General features: G+C 32.4%; 1 protein-coding gene across 1 annotated transcript; it reads right to left on the bottom strand.

The window, feature by feature from the left end:
- Positions 1-124: 124 nt before the first annotated feature.
- LOC112685513 (lipase member H-B-like) lies at positions 125-22,398 on the bottom strand. Its single transcript, XM_025557426.1, has 7 exons — positions 22,226-22,398; positions 15,159-15,306; positions 13,724-13,878; positions 4,771-5,019; positions 696-884; positions 444-618; positions 125-303 (listed from the first exon to the last, which is right to left on the bottom strand). The coding sequence occupies exons 1-7, from the start codon at positions 22,281-22,283 to the stop codon at positions 270-272; spliced, it is 1,008 nt and encodes a 335-aa protein (XP_025413211.1). The 5' UTR covers positions 22,284-22,398; the 3' UTR covers positions 125-269.
- Between the last annotated feature and the right edge of the window lie 155 nt (positions 22,399-22,553).

The raw sequence follows: 22,553 nt of genomic DNA, 5'->3' as shown, positions 1-22,553 counted from the left end.
TTTCAACACTATTAGCATACGTAATTATAATGTTTATAAAATCATAACATAAAAACGATTAAGTACAATTTTATTAATACTAAATTGATAATAAACATAATATTATAGGTACATATGAATTATAAATAAAAAGTTACACAAATATTTTAACTATAAATGCTGAACTGGTTATAGTTAGAAAATAATTAAATTGATAAACAGACAAGTTCACAATCAATAGGTATTCTTAATTAATATTTTCGTTAATTATTGATGCTATGACTCTGATCTTATTTAATCGCTAAATAATAATTACCTGAAAAACTATACAAAAATAAATAAATAAATGTTTTAATTGAAATCCCAGGTAGTTTTTGTGTTGGAAAAGGGTTCGATATACATATATATACATAGAAACATGTTATGACACGTTATTAGTATAATTATTATTTCAAAACGCTTACTTTGAACTCGCGTACTCGCCCATGTAAGTAAAATCATCGTAATCTTTACATGTAGACTTCTTGTAGTCCTCCCATTGTTCGCACCGCACTGCTTTGAACGACTCGTCGCCCTCGGACTGAATAGACCGAGCGTAATATTCGTAGGACTTATAATGACTACAGACCTCTCCGAAAACTAAAAGACAAAATGCAAATCATAGGTTGGTTGCATGAAATTTCTCTTAAGATGTTACCCCGGTACGCGATACGCACAGTATATTCCTCTACAGCCAGGTTGTCTCGTGTAACCACCGTTGGGATAAAAATCAATTTTGCCTATCGGTTTGTGCTCGCCCAGTAGGAAACTCGTTGTGTGCACTACGTCTACAAATGTCGCGTCGTTTTCATTCAGCCTTTCACTCGGCATTCTACTGAAGAACAAAGGCCTTGCGGGATCCAAACCTGAAGAATTGTAATAAGACAATGTCCAATTAGTGCTGAAAACAAATACATAAATATGTATACACGGACAGGGTTGTCCCAACACTTTGCGAAACCTTGGGCAAATATGCAAATATTTTTTTTCGGGCCAATCCACCAACACCGTTGTCAAACCTACATCTTGATCAATGATAAATGTATAAACTAAAAATTTATTTTATTCCTTCAAAGTTTCTCAATTCCATTTTTAACGAAATACCTCCTAAAAACATATACACCAGTGCCCACATATTCATACATGTAATGTAGCTAACTAGAGCAATCTGATTATAGAATTGAAAATACTATTATGAACATCTAAATGAAAATAATTAATGTATATAAACTATAATAATTAAATATGTTATAATATTCAAGAACATACAATACTACATCATAACTTTTCTTGATTTATTTCCAGCAAACGAGTCTATTATATATAAATAAATAAACAAATATTTTATACATATAAGTAAATAAATAAATGCTTAGCCTGGGGTATTATTTTATTTATAAAGTTAAACCGGTTTTGAATTAAAAATTTATCGTCAGGTTAAAATAAATAAAGTCAATAAAATAGCAAATAAATAGGAAAAAATATAGGAAAGAATACAATGAAAAAAATTGGTTGTTTTATATAGAAATAATTTATTTTTAAATATAAACAATTTTTATATATCTATTAATTTAGGAGTATTAACCATTTACTAATTTTTTATTATTTTAGAATATTTAATGTCATCATATTCAATACTATTTTCAATTTGTTTCTATTGCTATGATTGCCAAGTTTATAGTTTTTTCTTGTGAATTTCACCAACGATCGTTCAGCTGTAGCTGTAGTCATTGATATAGTTAATAATATCCTTAATGCTATATAAATATGATTAATTAGAATATATGTCATCAGCACTGTATTGGAGAACTTCTTTTTAAAACTTGTAGAGGTGAAGTACCTTTGACAATAATTTCTGATAAAATTACTAGTTCCTTGTATAGTTTTTTCCATAAATAACTTTAGTCTCATCCACTTGTAATAATATCTGAAGATCCATACAATGTCTTATCAAATCTCCTTTATTTGTTTCAAAAATACTTTTAATATCATGTATGAAATTAAAAAAAATCATCAAACTCTTTCAATTATTTAATGTTCTACTTAAAAAAAATCCTTGATCAAGAATTGAGAAAAAATACTAATTTTTAAAATTATCTTCTCAATTAGAATTATAATATGTGAAGAATGAAAGAAGAACTTCCATAATCAATCATTTTTTTTCATTTAACAATTCTTTTACTCGTAAATTTTGTTGATCGGAAACAATTTATCATTTGAAAATTATTATGAAAACATGGAGCCTGTAAATTTAGAGCTAAGCGCAGAGCCCATTCACCCTTCCCTATGAACGGCCCTTTACACGAAACAAGAAAGCTAGAAACAGCTCATTAAATTTAAGATATCAAACATATGCAGTACATTATCAACTTTCATGACGGTCAAACGGGCATCACTAGTTCGTCTCTTATCGCAGTTAAATTGTTCGTGCGTCATGGTAATCGTTTACCGTCTTGACTAGTCATGTTTTTATCGATTATGATAAGTACACTCTTATATATTATATTATATAAAAAATAGTTTGAACTGAATCCGCTATACAATATCTGAGAATATTTGTTCTAATAATAGTTATTATATATTTCAATATGAATAAATCACCGTCTATTTAGTCTGAAGCTAAACATGATTATTCACTCACGAATATCATGAATACCTTGAAAATTGTACAGAATAATATTCAAGCAATTAAAATTAAATTGTTAACTCGGGAAAATACGTCATCGAACATTTTAGCTCGAATAGATAATCTTACAAATAAAATAACTCCTTTGAAAAAAAAATTAAGATTTAAAAAAGGATGTTAATTATCTCAAAAATAATTCTCGTACTCCAACACAATTGTTAGACTTCATATGTGATATTTCTGGTATTGATTAATTTGATAAAAACCGAGAAATAAATGATAAATCTAGAATCTTTTCATAAGAACTTTTAATATGGATGAATTCAATTGTAATGAAAGGAAATTGACCGTTGATCTTATTAAGAACTCAAATATAGATGTTAGCATTTCATCAGTTGTCAGGCTAAGAAACAATCCAATAGACCTATTAGAATAATTTTTAATTCTACTCAGGCGATCATAGCAGTTATAATATCTAAAAAGTCACTGCTGGATGTTCATCATAGGAAAAATTAATGGACTACTACGGATCTAACAAACCATCAAAGGAAGATTTTATCATCATTAATGAAGAATACATAATTCCTCAGATGTACCACAAGATACTGTTCTCTCTCTACTTTTGTTTCCCGTATTTATAACCTTTCATCCTTCACCATGCAATGCTCCTTATCTTTGCAAAATATTTTCTTCCTAATCAAATTTATCTCTGACTGTCATCTTCTTCAAAATCACCTTCAACAATTAGTGTCATGAGAAGAATTCTCAAGACTTGTTTTTAATATCCCCAAAATTCTCAGTAATGACCTTTTATTATACTAATAATTGCATCAATTATATGTACTCCGTCAATAATATCCTTTCAAAAATGTCGAACAACTCAGTAATGGTTCTAGGTTTACCCTTACACGGAATCTATGACCAAATATTTATATCCAGACAATATATTGTAAGGTTCTTAAGTTGCTGGGTTTCATAAATCGCGTTTCAACAGAATTTCACTTGATCACTCCATTAAAAACTCTTTTTTGTTCCTTAATTTATCCCATCCTTGAGTCTGTTCTGTGGTACCCGTCCACTGTCTCTGTCCTTAATATGATGAAAGGGTCCAAAGAAAATTTTCTGTCTCACTGCTTATAAACTGAATATACAGTGTCCACCCCATGACTACACAACAGTACATCTGTTATTCTTATAATGTCTTTCCGATCGTCGACACTCAGTAAATAAACTATACCTGTCTAATCTACTTTTCTCAATAATAGACAACCCTAAATCACTATTCCGAGTTTCTTTCAATCCTTCCACATTCCATTATCTTCCTCTTTCTTCTACCTTAACTCTCCAATCATCCATCTAATTCGCATTGCCAATACCTTCTTCTACCAATCCTTCTTTCTCCTTTTAATAAGAGCTTAGTTTCCGTAAAGCATTTCATTTTTATTTATATCTTATCTGTAATGGTCTCGTCCCATAATGTAAAAATATAAAATAAAATATTTCTATTTTTCCATGCATTATAATATTTATTCTTTTTTTTAAAAAAATAAACTACATGGTAATTCATTAAAACTACAAAAGTTTGTTTAACCGATATATTTAGATGAACTTTTTTTCCTACTCATACTACGCTCGATCATCACCGCAATCTATTAAAATGTATCTTTTTTTTTTTACAATAAATATATGATATTATGTTTCGTGCGTGAAATATTGATCAACAAATAATTGTTTACACTAAGTTTTTATTGTTTTATATAATTGATCACCATTTAAAACGTATTATTGTGATTTTATTATTTATTAAAAATAAATTATTTTTAACTAATTGTTAATTATTATTATTATCAATGACAGTGATTTTTCATTTTATACAACGCCATTACTTTTAACCATTACCAACGGCTTTTTCCAAGACGCGCAACTAAAACTCGATTGATTCCAAATCTGGTTTTCCCAACGGCGTTTTCGATGCATATGTACACACTCATTTACATCACAAAACCAATACATGGTTTACGTGTACACAGTATTACATATTACAACGTTGTATATCTATTGTTCGGGATTTTGCGTATAATTTCAATTATGAGGATTAGTGTATAGTACATTTCATTTTTCAATACCAGTAATCCTTTGCAGTCGGCCGTCGAACCGTTTGCCAACGTATCCGGCAATATGAGCACCCATACTGAAACCAATGATGTGAATATCGTCGACGGTCTGAGCCGAATTATCGACCAACATCGATACCAGGTCGGCAACGCAGTTCCCGATTATCCTGCACCGTAAACGAGCCGTGATGTACGGTAAGTCTATGGCCAACACGGCCCAGTCGACGCACACCACGTTGTAATTGCCGGACTCCAAATATTCTGGAAAAACAAACACCCGAGAGAACGTTAGCGTTTAGGATATTGTTAACGGTGCCGTTTAAACGGTTAGATGAAGCGGATTCAATTTTTCAATCAATTACGACACACACATCGTTTTCCGATCCTTACGGACCGACGGTAAAGGATCTTCATCAACGCGTCGGCGATTCGGACATCACGTGTTCGTGATATCAACATTTATACGGTGATGGAATTCGTAACGGCCGGTCCGTCCCGAGAACATGAGTGAACCGGCGCAATTCTTTAATTATTATAATTGTACGTCCAGAAAAAATAATTCGCTCGACAAGACCACCCCCACAACATTATATTATTCCGGCTACAACGACAGAACAAGGAACACGCAGTGACCAACAATCATTATCAATCGTCCGACCAATTCGTACTCGGGGCATATCCTATACATAAATCTTATGTTTTACATATTGTACCCGTTCGTTCTATCTACATTACACGCGCTGTACCGCATCATGCGACAGACAATTGGTTCGATAATCGAGTTGGAGGTGGTGTAGCACGCGCCCTACGAACGTATTCTTCCGTTGTTTTCGTCCGGACCGCTTAGTCATTTTTACTCGGTTTCGACCGGTGGTGGTCAAACGGGGTGAGATGTAGAGGTAGGATCCCCCCCCATGACCTTTTTTTCAATATTGATATTTCGTGCGTATTAAGCCTAATACCTATAATATAAGTATTAATTTATTTTCTAATTTTATTTTTTCTAAAAATATGAATAATCTTCTATGGTAAATTTTTACAGTATACCTATGTCTTACGACTATATTTTATACATTGTGTCATTGTGTATAGTATAATAATTATTATTATCTACTATCTAGTCTCTCATGTCTATGAATTAAGCTATTAGTATTATTTAATTTTACTAAGTTGTCTTTACAAAATATACCGGAACTACTTCACCGGTAATGAGAATATATGATATCAAGTAAGAATCAACACTTTCCTCTCCGTGCATACCGATGTCGATACGGGCTATACCGTATTCGTATTTTGTAGCTACCGCTCAGCTATTAGTCGGTTTATTTTGACTTATGACTACAAAGTGTTAATGTCACCAAGTTGTAGACGTTATAATTGTTATAGTTTGTCGTTCAGCTACAAATAATGTTAACATCATTCATTATGAGTTCTAAAAGAAAAGATGGCTCAATGTTGAATTTTTTTTTTTCAAAAAACAAAATTAAAACGATTAGATGATGTTGTCGGTATTGATATCTCTGAACCAGATGTTCCTTTGTCATAAAAAGAGACAGGCAAGACAGTAGGAACAAAAAATCTAAACTCGGTAGGTACCAACACGAATACTTAGCCACTATGGCTGTTCATCATGGGGTTGTCGTCATAACCGCAGACGAAGTACTGGACGAATTGACAACAAAAAAAAAAAAACATCGTCATTCGCGTTATTGCGCGATACGCGAACGCGTACAATAACAACACGCTCCTTGCATAATCGTTGAAGTGTGCGCGACAAAAATGACCTCGGTCGATTTTACACGGTGTTTGCGCCACCGTGCGTTTGACCACGAATAATTCACACGGACGCTAAACGATGCATATTGCTTGCAATACCAAAGTATGTTTATGATTTAATAAATCGTGACGGTGATGTAAACGAACGTCTTTAGCAGACGCGTGGACAGAATTTTATTCAATAATAAATCCGAAACAATCAGTCAGGGCATATTTATAAAGTTATAAGACATCGCCGTTTCACCACTGGGTCGAAACCCCCTTGTACAGAATATATTATTAAATAAATAATAAGCAACTCGATCACCCAACCGTTGGAGAATCACCACCAAAGTATTACGAGGCAGGACTCCTCTCCTTACGGTGCGTGGATTTCGGTTCCACTAATTCCCGCCACCCGAAACCAGAACCTTTCACAGTAGTAAATAATTGCCATTACAATTTTCATCCAATTGAGATATAAAAACCATTTGTTTTTTCAACTACCTTTGAAATTAAAAATACATTGTTTACATTTAAATGATAAAGAATTACCATTCATGAGCTGTTATGGGATAATTTAGGGAGGGAGGAGGGGGGTAAAACTTATGGATACGAGTCCGATCTCGAGAACTGCAGATCGTATGAAAAATGTCAGTAAACTGGATCATACCAAGCGAAGGTTAATTATTGCGGTGCCAACGAAATTAATCCGTTTTCGATCATCTACACAGCTTAACGTTGTAATCAATTGACCTATACATGATAATACCTATTATTGGATTTGCACCATTAATCTGACCAATACGGAGAAAAACATATGATCGCAATCGATATTTTATTTTACGTTGACGATTTGAATTGACCGCAGAGATAATATGCCCAGGGCTGGATTATGTTCATAATATGAAGGGCCTATTCATTTTAGTGAGGCCTTTTTACAAAAAAAAATTTAATTTTTTTTTTCAGTTATTTGTAACAAATATTAATTAAAATAAGTTTAGTTTATCTGTATATTGTTTAAAATCATAATAACATTTTATTTTTTTAACATATTTATTTAATGCCATTTAAATAAAAAAAAAAATTGGCAGCTTATTGTGGCTAACCCTTACAACTTGCGATCAAGGTTTGTAGCCCCTCCTTCAAATTTCTCCCTTGATCCAGCCCTGAATATACCCATCATAGAACGTTGGCACCTGTACGCAAAACGATTCGTGGACAAACTCGTTGTCAGACACTTTTAACAAACTAAATTCATACATGTAAAGTGATTTTTTACAACAAGTCATCACGCCAGGTACGTAAAGTTGGCCCACCCTTTTTCACGGATTAACTTGAAACCTATACCAATATTTTGCGAGTTATTTGTGAGAATTTGCGAGTTCATTTTCAAAATTTGCGAGTTATAAATATAAAAACAGAAGGGTGGGCCAACTTCACGTAGCCCTTCCAAGTCGCCCTAGAACTTCAAAACCGATACCAAACGATGCGTCTTTATTTGCGAGAATTTGCTAGTTCATTTTCAAAATTTGCGAGTAAGCCGTTTGCGAGTTATAATTAAAAAACAGAAGGGCGGGCCAACTTCACGTAGCCCACCCAAGTCGCCCTAGAATTTCAAAATTGATACCAAACGATGCGTCTTTATTTGCGAGAATTTGCGAGTTCATTTTCAAAATTTGCGAGTAAGCCGTTTGCGAGTTATAATTAAAAAACAGAAGGGTGGGACAACTTCACGTAGCCCACCCAAGTCGCCCTAGAATTTCAAAATTGATACCAAACGATGCGTCTTTATTTGCAAGAATTTACGAGTAAGCCGTTTGCGAATTATAATTAAAAAACAAAAGGGTGGGCCAACTTCACGTAGCCTTTCCAAGTGGCCCTAGAATTTCAAAATTATTTAACATTTTTAATTTTATTCAAATTATTTCCAATATTATAATTTTCAGATTATGGAATTAAATTATTATTATGGAATCTTAAAAAATTATTTTATCTGCTAATTCATTTTTACGAAAGGATCTGTGGCGGCTCGTGTGCTCTTGCACCTACCCAAATTCCAAAAAAAATTGAAAACATAAACCATATAATACAACTAAATACCTGTAGTGTTTTTAAGATTATTTTTCAAAATTCAAATTCAAAATAGTATGGAAATAATATAATATTTAGATTGGGTTATTCCAAAGGCTACACGAGCAGGCGGTTGTCCGCGACAGAACAGTATCGGTGTGTGTGTATGTTATAGCGGTGCAGTAGTGCACACTATTGCTGTGCACATTTGTACAATGTAAAAATTAAAACAAGTCAAAACACACAACACGCGTTATAATGGAACTGATGTGCACATTCATTTCTATGCACATAACCATTTAAAATGTTTTCAGCGAATTATTTTCGACATCGCCGCGTTGGTATCGGCATTATGATTTATTTTTACTCTCATTTGATTATTATATTCTGATTATCGACTAAAAATGTTAGTCATTACTTTAAATTCAAAACAACAATCGTGTTTCTATTTACTATCGACCACCGACGTAAAAAAAACAAAAAGCAAAAAACTTTTAACGTTGTATATATAATATTTTTTATAATTTTTTCGGATGTGCTCTACTTCATTAAAAATCCACGAGCCGCCACTGGGAAGAATATAATTTTAATTCTAAAATTGTGATAATATTAAAATTACCTATTTCTTACGTATGAATCTTATTTTCCCTTTTTATACATAGCCCACCCATATTGTTGTGATACTATAAAATGTTTGTCAAATATTAATTCCTAATTCACAAGGATTTTTGAGGGAAGGTTTGATACCCTGAAGTCAATAATTTCTAAAAAAATAATTGGTTTTAGGTATTCATATTATATAACCTTAACAAATTGCAGAAGTGTGTTAAAATAACTAAATATGTATGCCAATGGTTCATTTTGCATGTCAGTTCTTTCTGGAAAATATAATTATCATTATATTTTGTGGTTTAAGGATTTTCAATTTAATTGATCAACAAAATACATAGGAACACCAATTTATTAATGGAGAATAATTAATTTTAAACTATGTAATGTGTAATATCTAGTTCTTGTAACAACTTCAGTTTCTGGTAAAGCTTTTTATTTTAAATCTAATTCCTTTTAGGTTAATCTTATATATCTATTAACACGTTCAATGCCATTGTCGACGGGTAGTCGACATCGGTAACATTACCCGGGTTGCCTTTGTCGACTACCCGTCGACAAATATAGTGTTCACTTTGATGGTTTATAATTTTTACTGGCTACGGGATAACAGTCTGAAATTTATTGTAGGCGATCAGGTTCCTTCTTACGAATCTAACGATACCATTGGTTTTTAATTATATTTATTTTTAGTTTGGATATTTATTTTTCCTCGAAATCACGACGACGTTTATCACCGATAATAATTGTATACCATATTATTATAACTCTGTCGCAATTTGACATAATAAATGGTTAATAATGAGGTTACATCAGTTGCACAACCGCGACATAACAACACGTTAAAACAAATGACGAAAAATAAACAGCTAGAAATCGACCGATTAAATCAAAATAGTTTTTAATAGATAAAACTAAATATAGCTCTTTATTTGGATAACAAATTTAAAATTATATCAAATCATTGTATTATGAAGTGTCTTTAATTGGAAAACCGTGAGTCCTCTGGAAGGTTCTATTGTGTTGCTATAGACCAAGGGTGGCAAACCTATGGCACGCGTGTCAAAAATGGCACGTTGACCAAATTTTAATGGCATGCGCAAAAAATTGAAAATGTACAAAAAAAAATGTTTACTATTTATAAATTGCAATCGTAAGAAATTCAAATAAACTAATTACATATGTTTTAAAAATGACAATATTTCTTATGCTTTCATATTTTTTGTTAACCTATATTCGTGAAAGCTTATTCGCCATAAAAAATGTAATTAAATCGAAGGAAAGAAAGGTTTGGACCAACGGAACAATTGCTGCTTATGTTTCACTAAAAACTTAAATTTAACAAAAATAATGTAATAAATTTGTAATTTTGTTTATAGTCATAGAAAATATAATTTTCTTTGGGCATGTAAACGATTTTCAAAACCTGAAAAGGAAAAATTTGGCACTTGAACCTAAAAAGGTTCGCCACCCCTGCTATAAACTATAATTATAAAAGACGTGTCTACAACTAATAAGTCATAAGTTACATACTCGTAAGTCGTAAATCATAATTTTTAAGTAGGTAAATTTATAATATAATAACAGTAGAAAATGTAAAAATGACCGTTCAAACATATTTAAAATAGTATGATAATTTATTCTTTATATAAATAAAGGATATTATTATTTTATTTTATAAATTTTATTAAAAAAGTAAAATAACAGGTAGAAACAATGGTTTTTGGTAATTTTTTAGAACTATTCAAAAATCACAGTATCTATATAAAATCACCTTTAACCTGTACTGTACTGGTTAAAAATCTGAGAGTAATAAACTCATTTAGGGAAAATATTTTTATAAACTTAGTTTTAAATAAATAAAAAAAAAATTGTTTTAAACAATGTTTAAAACATACGAATAAAATAACAATTAAAAACTGTTTAAAACATAAAAATCATTGTTTTAAACAATTAAAACGTATTTTATGTTTTTTTTTTTAAAAAAAACTGATTTTTTTGAAACCCTAGCTGTGGTGACAAAAGATCTTATCTACAACCGGTTATTACTTTGTTTCCTTTGAAAACGGGCCATTGAAATTCTAGGGCGTGTTAAGTGTGCTGACTTCACGGTAGGAAAATGGAATTTGCGGGTAAGGGGTGAACTCGCAAATTTTGAAAATGAACTCGTAAATTCTCGCAAATAACTCGAAGTTATTATAAGTTAGGTTTCAAGTTAATCCGTGAAAAAGGATGGGTCAACTTCACGTACGTCATCACGTCGGTCGATCGACCGACCTGACGATCGAAAACAAAATTGTCGCATGTGTACCCGTATCGTCAAAATAATCTGTTGAAAGCTAACCTGTGCGAAAGTTGAAATAAGTAAACCCGTTGACTCGATAATAACAGATACAGATTACGTACTTTTTCAAATAAAAAACAAACAAAGAAATCGGTTAGAAATTAGTAGAAAATTATTTGCGTTGCGCGTTGTCAAAAATATCTCCACGGATTATGGGACCCAAATTTCTCATTCAATTTAATAATTTATTAATTTTTTCTTTTATTTATTTATTTATTTATTATTTACTAATACTTATATATATTATATATTACTATAACATTGTACACAGTTGTATTTAAAAATATAAAAATAATATTAAGTTGATTGTAGAATTATGAACAAATGTATGTCATTATGAATATTTATACAACATATAGTTATGTTATATCATAAAAACGAAAACAAGATTTTTTTTAATGGAGGGCATAGAATAAGGAAGGTTGGGAATCACTGTACTAGATGTTTGAAAACTTACCGACCGATCTCATTGACAACGATTTTGACAGTAAATCGTTTCGTGCATGGTGAAGACTTTTGATCCCGCACACGACTCGGGCCTGTACAGATCACGCATTCCCAGTACAACCGAATTTTAGTGAAGTAGTAAGTTTCCTATTTACGTGTAGTATCCTAAATAACCACCAATATTCAGTCGAATACTTAAGTAAACTAATTTGTCGTTTATTATCTATTTAGCATGTTCCGTCAATGTATCATTCGCTAATTAAGAACAGCTAAACGGTTTTAAACGTATATGAAGTACCAGCAGCTAACCCAACCGAGTTAGTTGCCCATCCGGTGAAACGATATTTATACTTACGTTCTGTTAGTTTCAAACTCACTGAACGTCTAAGCAGTGTTGCAGGACAAGGGTTGGATCGTAGGGGTGACTAGGGGAGACTATAACCCTAGGCTGCAAGTTAAAAGGAGCCACAATGTGTAGTATAATTGTTAATTAACAAACATAAAGTACTGTTTTATCGATTAATTGTGACTACTCGTACACCACAATATACACATACGCCCATACTTTACTTATTTTAATTAATATTTATTACAAACTACTAAATCTGAACAAAAAAATGAAGTCGTTTTGGATTAAAGGCCTCACTAAAATAGCCTCCTTAAATTATGACTAGAACGTGGATGTTGTTGCGTTTGCAATTTTTCTTTTACACTCCAATTTATTGCTAGATTTAAAACTGTTGAGTACCATTTTCATGTTTTTTTCATTTTAATTGCAATTTTGTTGACATTACTAATTTTTAAAACTATTTTAACTATTTTATATGAAATACCCATAAAATTGTCATATTAATTTAAGTCTGAGGTATATGATTTATCGATGCATTGTTTATACGATTTTCTAAGTATTGACATTATTATGTGTGTAGTCTTCACGGTAGTTTGTTATTAAAATAATCGTATCGATCACGTCCAATAGGATTATCGGATTTATCGCATTTGCGATCCATACGGACAAGATTACAGTTTAAAATAATTTGTGAAACGTTATTATTTGACGGTATTTTCTTCTTGAGCGAGTCCGTAAATGTTGTGCGATCGTGTTATTTCATTATTTTGAAAATATACCGAAAATGAAGCCGAGTTTTTCCACCGTTTGAAATATACGTTTAGGAATTTGGTGAGAATGTGTTTTCGTACGACGAACTCGTACTATTTTGGAAGTTACGTAAGTCAAAAGTCAATGCTGAACGACGATAAGCGTACGATTTTTTTTTTTTATTGCTTAGAGTTTAAACATTCCGCAACAGTTTGAAAAATAAACGAAGATTTATGAACTATAACGAAACGTCGTTTTTCAATTCTCGACATTTTTCAGTACAGCAATCGATTCCACTAATTTTCACTGCTACAACATCCGCGGGCCCTGACCACGACCATGATCCGGCCCCATTATAGTCGTGAATTCGGAAGGTATTTTTAACGCGAAAAAACCGCTTCTTTTTAAGTAGGTCTGTATTGGAACACATTGGGGCCCGATCTGATCGTTGAACTGCGGACGCGATTCAGAATTGAAAACTTGTAATCCGTCGGATCGCGACTGCGACCGAGCAGCGAAACATGAATTGCGTATTAATTTATCGTTTGCTGTTTTTTTTTTTTTATCGTCGGGGGAGAGGCAGTAAAATATTGGTAAAATACTTATTGGGCGACTTTTGTCCGAACGCAAACACCCACCGGCTTTCAGCATCATGCACACGCTCTCGTAGTCGACGGCGTCACCCAGCCAACCGTGTATGAGGATTTTGGTCGGCTTGCTCCCGTCGAAATCGGACGACGTCAACGTTCCCGGGTCGCCGACCACCAGTTCCAGGCCCGTGTGGTTGTGCGCTCTGTCGACAGAAACGGGTGTCACCAAAACGTCGGGCGGTGTCCGCCCGCGAACGCGCACAGATGGCGCTCGCGTTTCCGGCCCCGGCAACAACGGGTTAAACGCGATCGGCATAACAATTACTGGTGGGAATAATCGAACGAATCGATTATTTAAAATAATCGAATGATTTTAACATTCGAAATAATGGTACCGGACATGTTTATCGTTGAGCAAATCAATTGAATTATTCGAACAAATTGCGTGTTCTACACGTCGCCCATTTGGTACTAAACTTAAAAGTCGGCTCTGTCCATCAGTATTGTATTATTATTTATTTTAATCGTTGGTATAATTCCCGGTATCAGTAATCGCCACACTAATCGGTTTAATACGTATGAATATTTGGACTGAAAATGCATTTCACTTTCACGCTTACAGATAACCGTTTGATTATTTATACAAACAGTTCAAGCAGTTCAGTCATGAATCGTTCGATTGTTTCATTATTTTTTCGATTACCAATAATTCGATTATTGAAATCATTCGATTATTCCCATCACTAATAACAATGTTGTTCGACCGTGACGATCTCAAAGTTCCGACCAAGAAGCCGCCGCCACCGTTTCCGGCTTTCCAACGGTGACTTCCAATCGGTCCCCTGTCATCGGTGTATGGGGGCAAAAGTTATCGATTTTTTTTTCCCCGGTAACGTCGGTAAAAGTTTTACGACTGCACGCGAGAAATCGAATGAACGTTTTTTTTTCCCCGGCGCAATATTGGTCCGTCGATCAACGGAACAATTCGAAACTTCAAAAGTGTTTTTTCGAAATCCTTATCGAACAACGCTTTGAAATCCTCGGTTTATTGAAGAAAAAAAATAAAATAAAAAGGTTGATGTGTAAATAAACGATCCCACTAATAAAAACTGCTTTTGATTCGTTACCAAAAATATAATATTATGTACGTACATTAAACAACGTAGCTGTTTTCTGTTTTTCGAATTCTATCTGTTACTACAACGTTATAACTATCAACAATTAACCAATGCGCACTAAAATGAATTCTACTTGTTTGCATGTGTGTGTGAAGGTATGCAAACGTTTTGTATCGCAATTTTTAATTGTAATTATACGGTCTAACCCAGTAATGCGATAAAGGAATTCCAATGAACGTTTTCGCAGTTGAAACCGCGATATGTACATTAGTATAATCAAATGAAATCACTCGGATTTCGTCGATCCGTTAAACCCGTAAGCCGATGTTGCGGCTTATAGTGGTGCGTTAGTACGTTTTTCTCACTTGGTGTACAGCCAAAACGATATGTGATGACACTTTGTGTTACTATTGTCCTCTGTTTCGTCCAACATCTGCTGCAGGACTACTGGATCATAGCCTTCAAGCGTCGCGGCTAACATTTCTTCGACTGTGTTCGCGGTTTTTGACCGACCTGCGAGAATAACATTTGTATCAAATCAAAACATTATCATAATATTGATGGCGAACTTTACGAAAACTATGCGACGGTGGTTTCATCACCGCGACAAGAAGTATATAATATTATATTGATAAATTGCACGTTCGCAATCATTTTCCGCAGTGTTTTTAATTGGTATTTATTTATTTTTTTTTTATCTATAAATTAATAATTTGGCGCACATGAACCATAACATTGTTGGCTTACATGTTTCAGCTATCCGCAAAAAGAAATCGCGAGTTGATTCCGTACAACGACGCGCCTGTATTCAATTTATAACCTCATTTATCATCAAAAGTCCTACGCTGAACTGCAAATTATTCCACGTCTTCTAATTTTTATTATAATATTTAATATCATTACGTGTTAATCATAACTGTACAGTTCAACGTTATATGATTACTATGATCTACGATGCACTTAATCTACGGCGACAAAATATAATAATAATAACAATAATAATAATAACAATAATAATAATAATAATAATAATGATATTATAGCTAATATTATTTCTACACGTCTTTTACGTGATAACTCTTAAACGATGTTGTGCAATAGTATACCTACGTACATTAGTTCAGTATTATTCGATGTTATATTTTATTTATTATATAATCTATAACAATATTTCTTTTGTTGAAAGATTATTGTAGGTACTTTAGATTGAATTTTGTTATTTTTTTCATCATCACTGTACTTATACTAAATCACACTTAACAAACTAAGACAATCGGAATCGCTTGACAGATTGCGTATTGAAGAGAAGAGCATCGCGTCACCACCACCGAATACAATGCCAATTATCATTCGTAGCATAATAAAATATTGATTTAGTTCGATTAAACAGTAGTTGATATCTTGTAAAATTATCATGTTATTATTCACATCTAAGTATAAAATTTAAAACGATTAAGACTGTAGCTTATTTTTGAAACAAGATAACATATGAAACAAAAACAAATGTCCTGTCAGAACACCCACAATGGTAAAATGTCAATAGAAATTATCTCTAAATTAAATTACACTTTTTATTGATTTTTTTCAAGCACAGTATTTTTAAATGTTTCTCTTGAAATTGCATCAGTCAATGTCTCCGATTCGATCAACTCAATTTGAATATATAGTCGAAAATAATTGCTTATCTGCAATATTGGTATTTCAAATTCAAATACATAAAACTATCACGTTTTAAAACACCCTAACATGTCAATTTTTTTTTTTTTTATTGCCTTTGTTAGTAACATAACAGCTAAATTTCAACTTGTATGTAATTATTATTAACCACGCGAAATCAAATACATTTTACGAATCGGAAGATATTTATAACCATGTATTTATCATAGGTCTATGTGTCACCACAATGACCAAGATTTCAATGATTTTCATTCGTAAACAATGGACGTTTTTGCATTATTATTCAAAATTGAGGTTAGGTTTCGGATTTCCCGGTAAACTACCACTTTCGCGTTAAGTGTCGCAGCTATAATTATAGCGTGTCCTATATACTTGAGATGCTTTAATTCTGACCTTTTTTAACCACATAGTGACTGATCAGTGCGAAATTAATTTTAATTGAAACATGAAAAATAAATAACACGTTTTACTTGACATTTTAATTCAAATTCGTCACAAAGCAGTTGTATCAAATATTAATTGGTGTAAAAAAATATCACAAAACTGTACTCTACATAGGTATATCTAAAGAGCAGATCTTTAGGTTTTTACATATTTTTATTGGCTTTATGCAGATTTCCGAAGATAAATAATGTGGACGATTTATCCATCATAGAATTCGTAAGAAAGCATTTATTTTGCATGATGATTTTAACATATCTTGGACATAAGAGAATATTTATTTTTCATATTTTTGAATATATTCAATTATTGTTCATAAAAAAGCATATTTTATTAATTTCTCGAGTTGTGATTTTTCTAGGAAAAAAAAAATTTGATTGTTATTTTTACACTCCTATATATGGAACTGTTATCTATTTTTTCCATTTAAATAATTTGTCTTTTACCAAATAATGGTGTATACAAGTTTTTCAATTTTTTTATTTAACTATTTTGTTTTTTATATATAATTTTATTATATTTATAGTCTTATGTATGAACTGTTTTAAATTTTTATACTTAAATTATTTACCTGTTACCAAGGAATAGCCCATAACAGTAATTTATTGTTTTTATTGAACTATTTAAGAAAAAAAAATCATATTATCGCATATTTACAAGTTTAAGAAATATTTAGAGATTATTTTAAGGTTTTTTTAAAACATATTAGCATCATATTTTAAGCTTTTAAGAACCTAAAAATCCGCTCTTTAGTTATATCATAACTTAAAATAATTTTTATCGAACCGTATAAAACAAACGAGAAAAATATTATGCTATTTATGCGCGCCAACATCTTTATAATCCCTAATCCTATTTCCGAACAACTAGCAAAAATAAATAAAAAGAAATAAAACCAATAGCTATAGTTAATATTACATATAATGTGTAATCAAACACCATGCGTTTATATTGGAATCACCAAACAAGTAGACACCACTTTAACTACTACAAGTTACAAATCAATGGCGGCTTACGAATAGCTTTGTACATATATGAATATATATAACAACACGCACAGTTTTAATTAATTATTAATATCGATTTAACAACGTATAAAAGAAACTACGCTTTCAGAAGTGCGAGCCAAAAATATTGTTTGCCTTTTTTTCTTTTTTTTTTTTTATTTAAACACGAAATAAAGTGCCAACAATACAATTGGTAATCGTGTAGGCAACGAAAGTTGCGACAGACAACCAGACGGACGAATAACGGATATTATAGCCTATTTAGTATTCTAAGCGTAGGATAGTAATAATAGAAAAATAAAATATTACGTATAATATTGGTGAAAAAAAAAATGTCAAGAAGATTTTGCTTAACCGTTCTTTTTTATATATATATATATATATATATAATTACACCGTTTTATCATTGATTAAACAAAATAAACTAGATATTCAATAATCAATGACTTTACCTAATAATAATTAAAAAAGTATTAATTGATAAATGAGTTGATCGGATGTACGAGTTTTTTTTTAAACCGAGTATATTTAAAATTAAATATTATAATGACGTTAGCGAGTTATAATAAAAATTTAACATTAATAATATGTTATTCAAAAAAACTTTAAGCAATTAAATATTTTTTACTTAAACTTTCGTTACTAATTCTGTTCACCGATTTGTTTCCTTTATAAATAATCAATTTTATTAAGTATTTTCGAACTCTTAATCTCATAATTCTCATACCACCAGTTCGATAAAAAAAAAATTGAGAACTATATACTATACAAAACTTGAACGTATTTTGTAATTTAACTTTTCTACAGTTGAACGTATAGTGTTTTCAAGAATACCGAAGTGATAATTAGCGCATCTTGAGAACAGTGATGTTCTTCATGAGCAAACGTGATATGTTCTCTTGGATCCGTCATTTCGAACAGAAAGTCCAAAGGGTCGAAACGAATTATTATGATCACGACGTCACCAAAAACCAGAAAATACGGTGACCAGAAAAATAATTACGGGATGGAATATGAGGAGCCGATTCGTTTTGTTTTAGAAACTGATAAGAAATGCGATGGAAAACTAAAGACCGCAACGATCGGTGAACGGCCGCTTTGGCGGCAAAATATAATGTACAGTAATGATGAAGTGCGGCCCACATGCCTAATACCTAAAGGTTTCGTTTGCGCGGTTCATACTTCATGATCATGAAGATCATGTGATCGTGAACGGATTCGCATCGGGGCACCGAAGAGGAAACAAACGCGCTCTACAAAAATAAGTATGTTTACGTGTTATATGGCTACATTAAAAACGATATTGGAAATGTGTGTTTACGATTGTGGATTTTGAAAAAGGAAATCCAGTTTCTAATAATATACGAACAGCGTATGTGCCAAAAATGAAAAAAAAATATAAATCCGTAGCCGGCGGCGGTGCTGGTGTAGAAATATTAGATATAAGTGCGTGCCGTGCGCGTTGCTAACCCGAGCGCACTGTATAATCACGTAGGCGTACGGTGTGACCGTGAAACAATAATTATCGTGCGCAGCCGATGGGCGCATTGGTCAATTTACGACCGATTCCCGATAAGAACTCCCGTAGACCGTCGCGTATTTCAGCGCAATGAATTACACGTGATTCGCACGAATGAAATATTGAGACGAATCGCGGTGGACGTGCTGCAAACACGTTTATATTCGACGTTTCTCCTTCGAAACGTACCGCGGTATTATTCTCGAGCTTGAAAATATTCCGTAACAGACAGAAACGATCGGATATGCAAAAATATGCGTTTGCACATAAACGAACACTTCCGACTGCAACAATATTCACGCCGTGAGATATCATGTGGTGCGAACCGTCACCAATTGACAATTTATAAGAGAATATAAAAACCTTATTGCAATGTATCCAACGAAATTTTACGGCACGTGTGCAACGAAACATTAATTCATTTATAAAATTTCGGTCTAATAGTTTCTCTCCGTATCTATAACCTACGGAGTTATCTTTTAATCGAATGATATTTTCAAACTACAAAATTATGTGTATTTTAATCGTATATATTTAAAAAAAAAACATTTACATTCAACTATTAAACGCTACGTGTGTACTTTAAATGTGACTATTTTTTTTTTATTTATTTTTTTTTTTTTTAATTAAAATAAACAACTCGTACATTTCGTTTCTATAATAAAATCCGAAATTAAAGATATCGTACTGTGCGTGGATACGAAAAAAATCCGTTGATTTTTTTACGGTTCGAATGCTTTTCAGATCAAATATATGTATATACTAAGCCTCCCAAATACGTTTGTAATTCAGTCATCTTGATCTAATGCTGCGTCCCGGAAACGCGATCTGGAATATTTTATTTCGGTACATAAAAACATGCGATTTTATACAGAAGTCGTTTTTTTTTTAATGCCAATTTATTATGTAATTTATCAAACGACGATCATATTGAAATAGAAAACACTAGACCGTATCTAGACTTCAATTAATAAGCGCGTTATTAACAGTAAACGATTTCACCTCTACATCGACTATAATATAATATTAAATGAATCTTGTTGAAGTATACACATATTTTATATTCTACGACATGTATAATACTCATTTAATATTAATATGTAGGTAAATTGATAGAGAGAGAAGAAAGTTTCTGTATAAAAAAAAATTATTCGAAAAAATATTCGAAACGAACATGCAAAATCTTGCGTTTTACTACGTGTGTTAAGGTTTATATTTGCTTTAATTTTTTTATTTTACAAAACAAGTGCGCGTTTTTCAGATTTTTGTTAACAGTGAAAGCCGTTTTCCCACACACACGCGCACGCGCACGCACGCGCGCGCACACACAAACACGAAAAAAATTATGATAATGATATGTAATTCACGTACCAACCGAGTACACAGTAGTGGTCATGCGGATCAGCGATGAAGTCTTCTACACGCAAACACACAAACGTATAAACATAATATACACACACACACACACACACACACGTCGTTCGCTAGATCAATATCACACAACATCGGCATATACGGTAACTATCGCCTATTTTTAACACTATATAGCCCAACGTGTGTGCGTGTGCGTGTGTGTGTGACCCGAGTATTGGACGTAATTCAAAATCACGTAAATTTACCGAATCTTTCGTCTTCGATCCGAAAACCTGCTCGCCGAACGCGGTGTAAATAAAACACTGTACATTATATTATAGTACATTCGTTGTAAAGATATAGGTATACGTGAAATAAGGAACGCGCGGCGATACTCCGAGTGTATAATGTGCACAATTCAAGTATACCGTGACCACGGTCATTGTTATAGGAGCGTGTGTGTGTTTGTGTGATCACCGTATTGCCATTATACGGCTCAAGCGTATAATAAAAATATATACACAATAATCGCTACAAGAACACGGTGAACGGTCGTCGAAAATCAAATATATTATATTATGTGGATAATAATAATAATAATATTATTATATCCGTCCCGAATAAAAGTTTGAACGGATCACGTAGGTGGTGGACGTGCGGTTCGATTACAAAGTGCCGAGTGACATTTTCTTATTTTTAACGTCATTCAGCGGCAAAATATTATCTTTAAAACGATGAAATTTCTACACATAGTTCTTATTGATTAAATAAAAATTAAAACCGTCGATGGTGCGCCCATAAGCTGACGTCATCATTGAAAAGAGAGAATAAGGCGTAAAATTAAATTCTGCAATATTATACATGACATAAGCAAAATGTATAAAAATGAAGTCACAAAAAATGTTCCGAAAACTTACAAGAAGTGCATAAAATTACTAAAATTTCTTAAGTCATTAATTGTTTGAATACATAATTTGAGTCAATAGACACGTTTGTTAAACTTTTGACAGAACTTAAAAATGATTAAATTATAGTTAGAATTCAAAAATGGAAGTAAATATTTGAAAATTTTCTCGATGACTGAAAATGGTTAAAAATCAACTAAAATGTATAAACGTTTCATAAAAAATGAAAAATGCAATAAAAAAAATTAACTATTTAGATAAGTATTTTGTTTTAACTTGAAAAGTATAATATCGTATATGACGTTCGGGAAAAATACAAGTCCCATCAAAATCTATTTCATAGTTATTATAATAGGTGTTTTCATTATTTCTGCGCCAATTACAATTACATTAAAACACGGATATGGTTGCGGGTACTACATTACGTTAGTATGTACCTAAACATGCGTTATTACCATCGTTGCGGTATCGTCGTAAGTGCAGAATGAGATGAAAATACAAATCAAACGTATACCCGGTAACGGACTTACCGGAGCGCAGTGAACAAACGAAAACCATCAGAACACCGATGACGCGTAACGATTGCATTTTGCCGAAATCCTCTGGACGTTTATTGCTGCTCGTGTCCCGTCGATTTCAAACCATACTGCAGTTCACCGACATCGTTTTCCGATGACTACCTACGGATATGGATATGGATATTACGTGCGGTGCACTACAATAATAATTGCCAAGTACGTAATTCTATCTAAGCGAATACTACAATCGCGGATTACAGTACTCGAATCAGAAGTACATTTATTACAATAATAATAATAATAACGTAACATGATGTGCACACGCATAACGAAACGGATA

Source organism: Sipha flava, unplaced genomic scaffold (genome assembly GCF_003268045.1).
Source record: "Sipha flava isolate LNK unplaced genomic scaffold, YSA_version1 280_pilon_pilon, whole genome shotgun sequence".
Classification (NCBI taxonomy): Eukaryota; Metazoa; Arthropoda; class Insecta; order Hemiptera; family Aphididae; genus Sipha; species Sipha flava.
The sequence above is the reverse complement of the archived record's forward strand: the minus strand, read 5'-3'. Positions and strand labels throughout refer to the sequence as shown.

What these genes read in the sequence shown, in the direction of transcription:
- LOC112685513 (XM_025557426.1), bottom strand. Translation starts at nt 22,283, where the DNA reads ATGCAATCGTTACGCGTCATCGGTGTTCTGATGGTTTTCGTTTGTTCA. An exon ending in TGGCTGTAGAGGAATATACT is followed by an intron (nt 619 to 695) that starts GTGCGTATCGCG and finishes TTTGTCTTTTAG; the next exon opens with TTTTCGGAGAGGTCTGTAGT. An exon ending in GGCGAGTACGCGAGTTCAAA is followed by an intron (nt 304 to 443) that starts GTAAGCGTTTTG and finishes ATTTTTGTATAG; the next exon opens with TTTTTCAGGTAATTATTATT.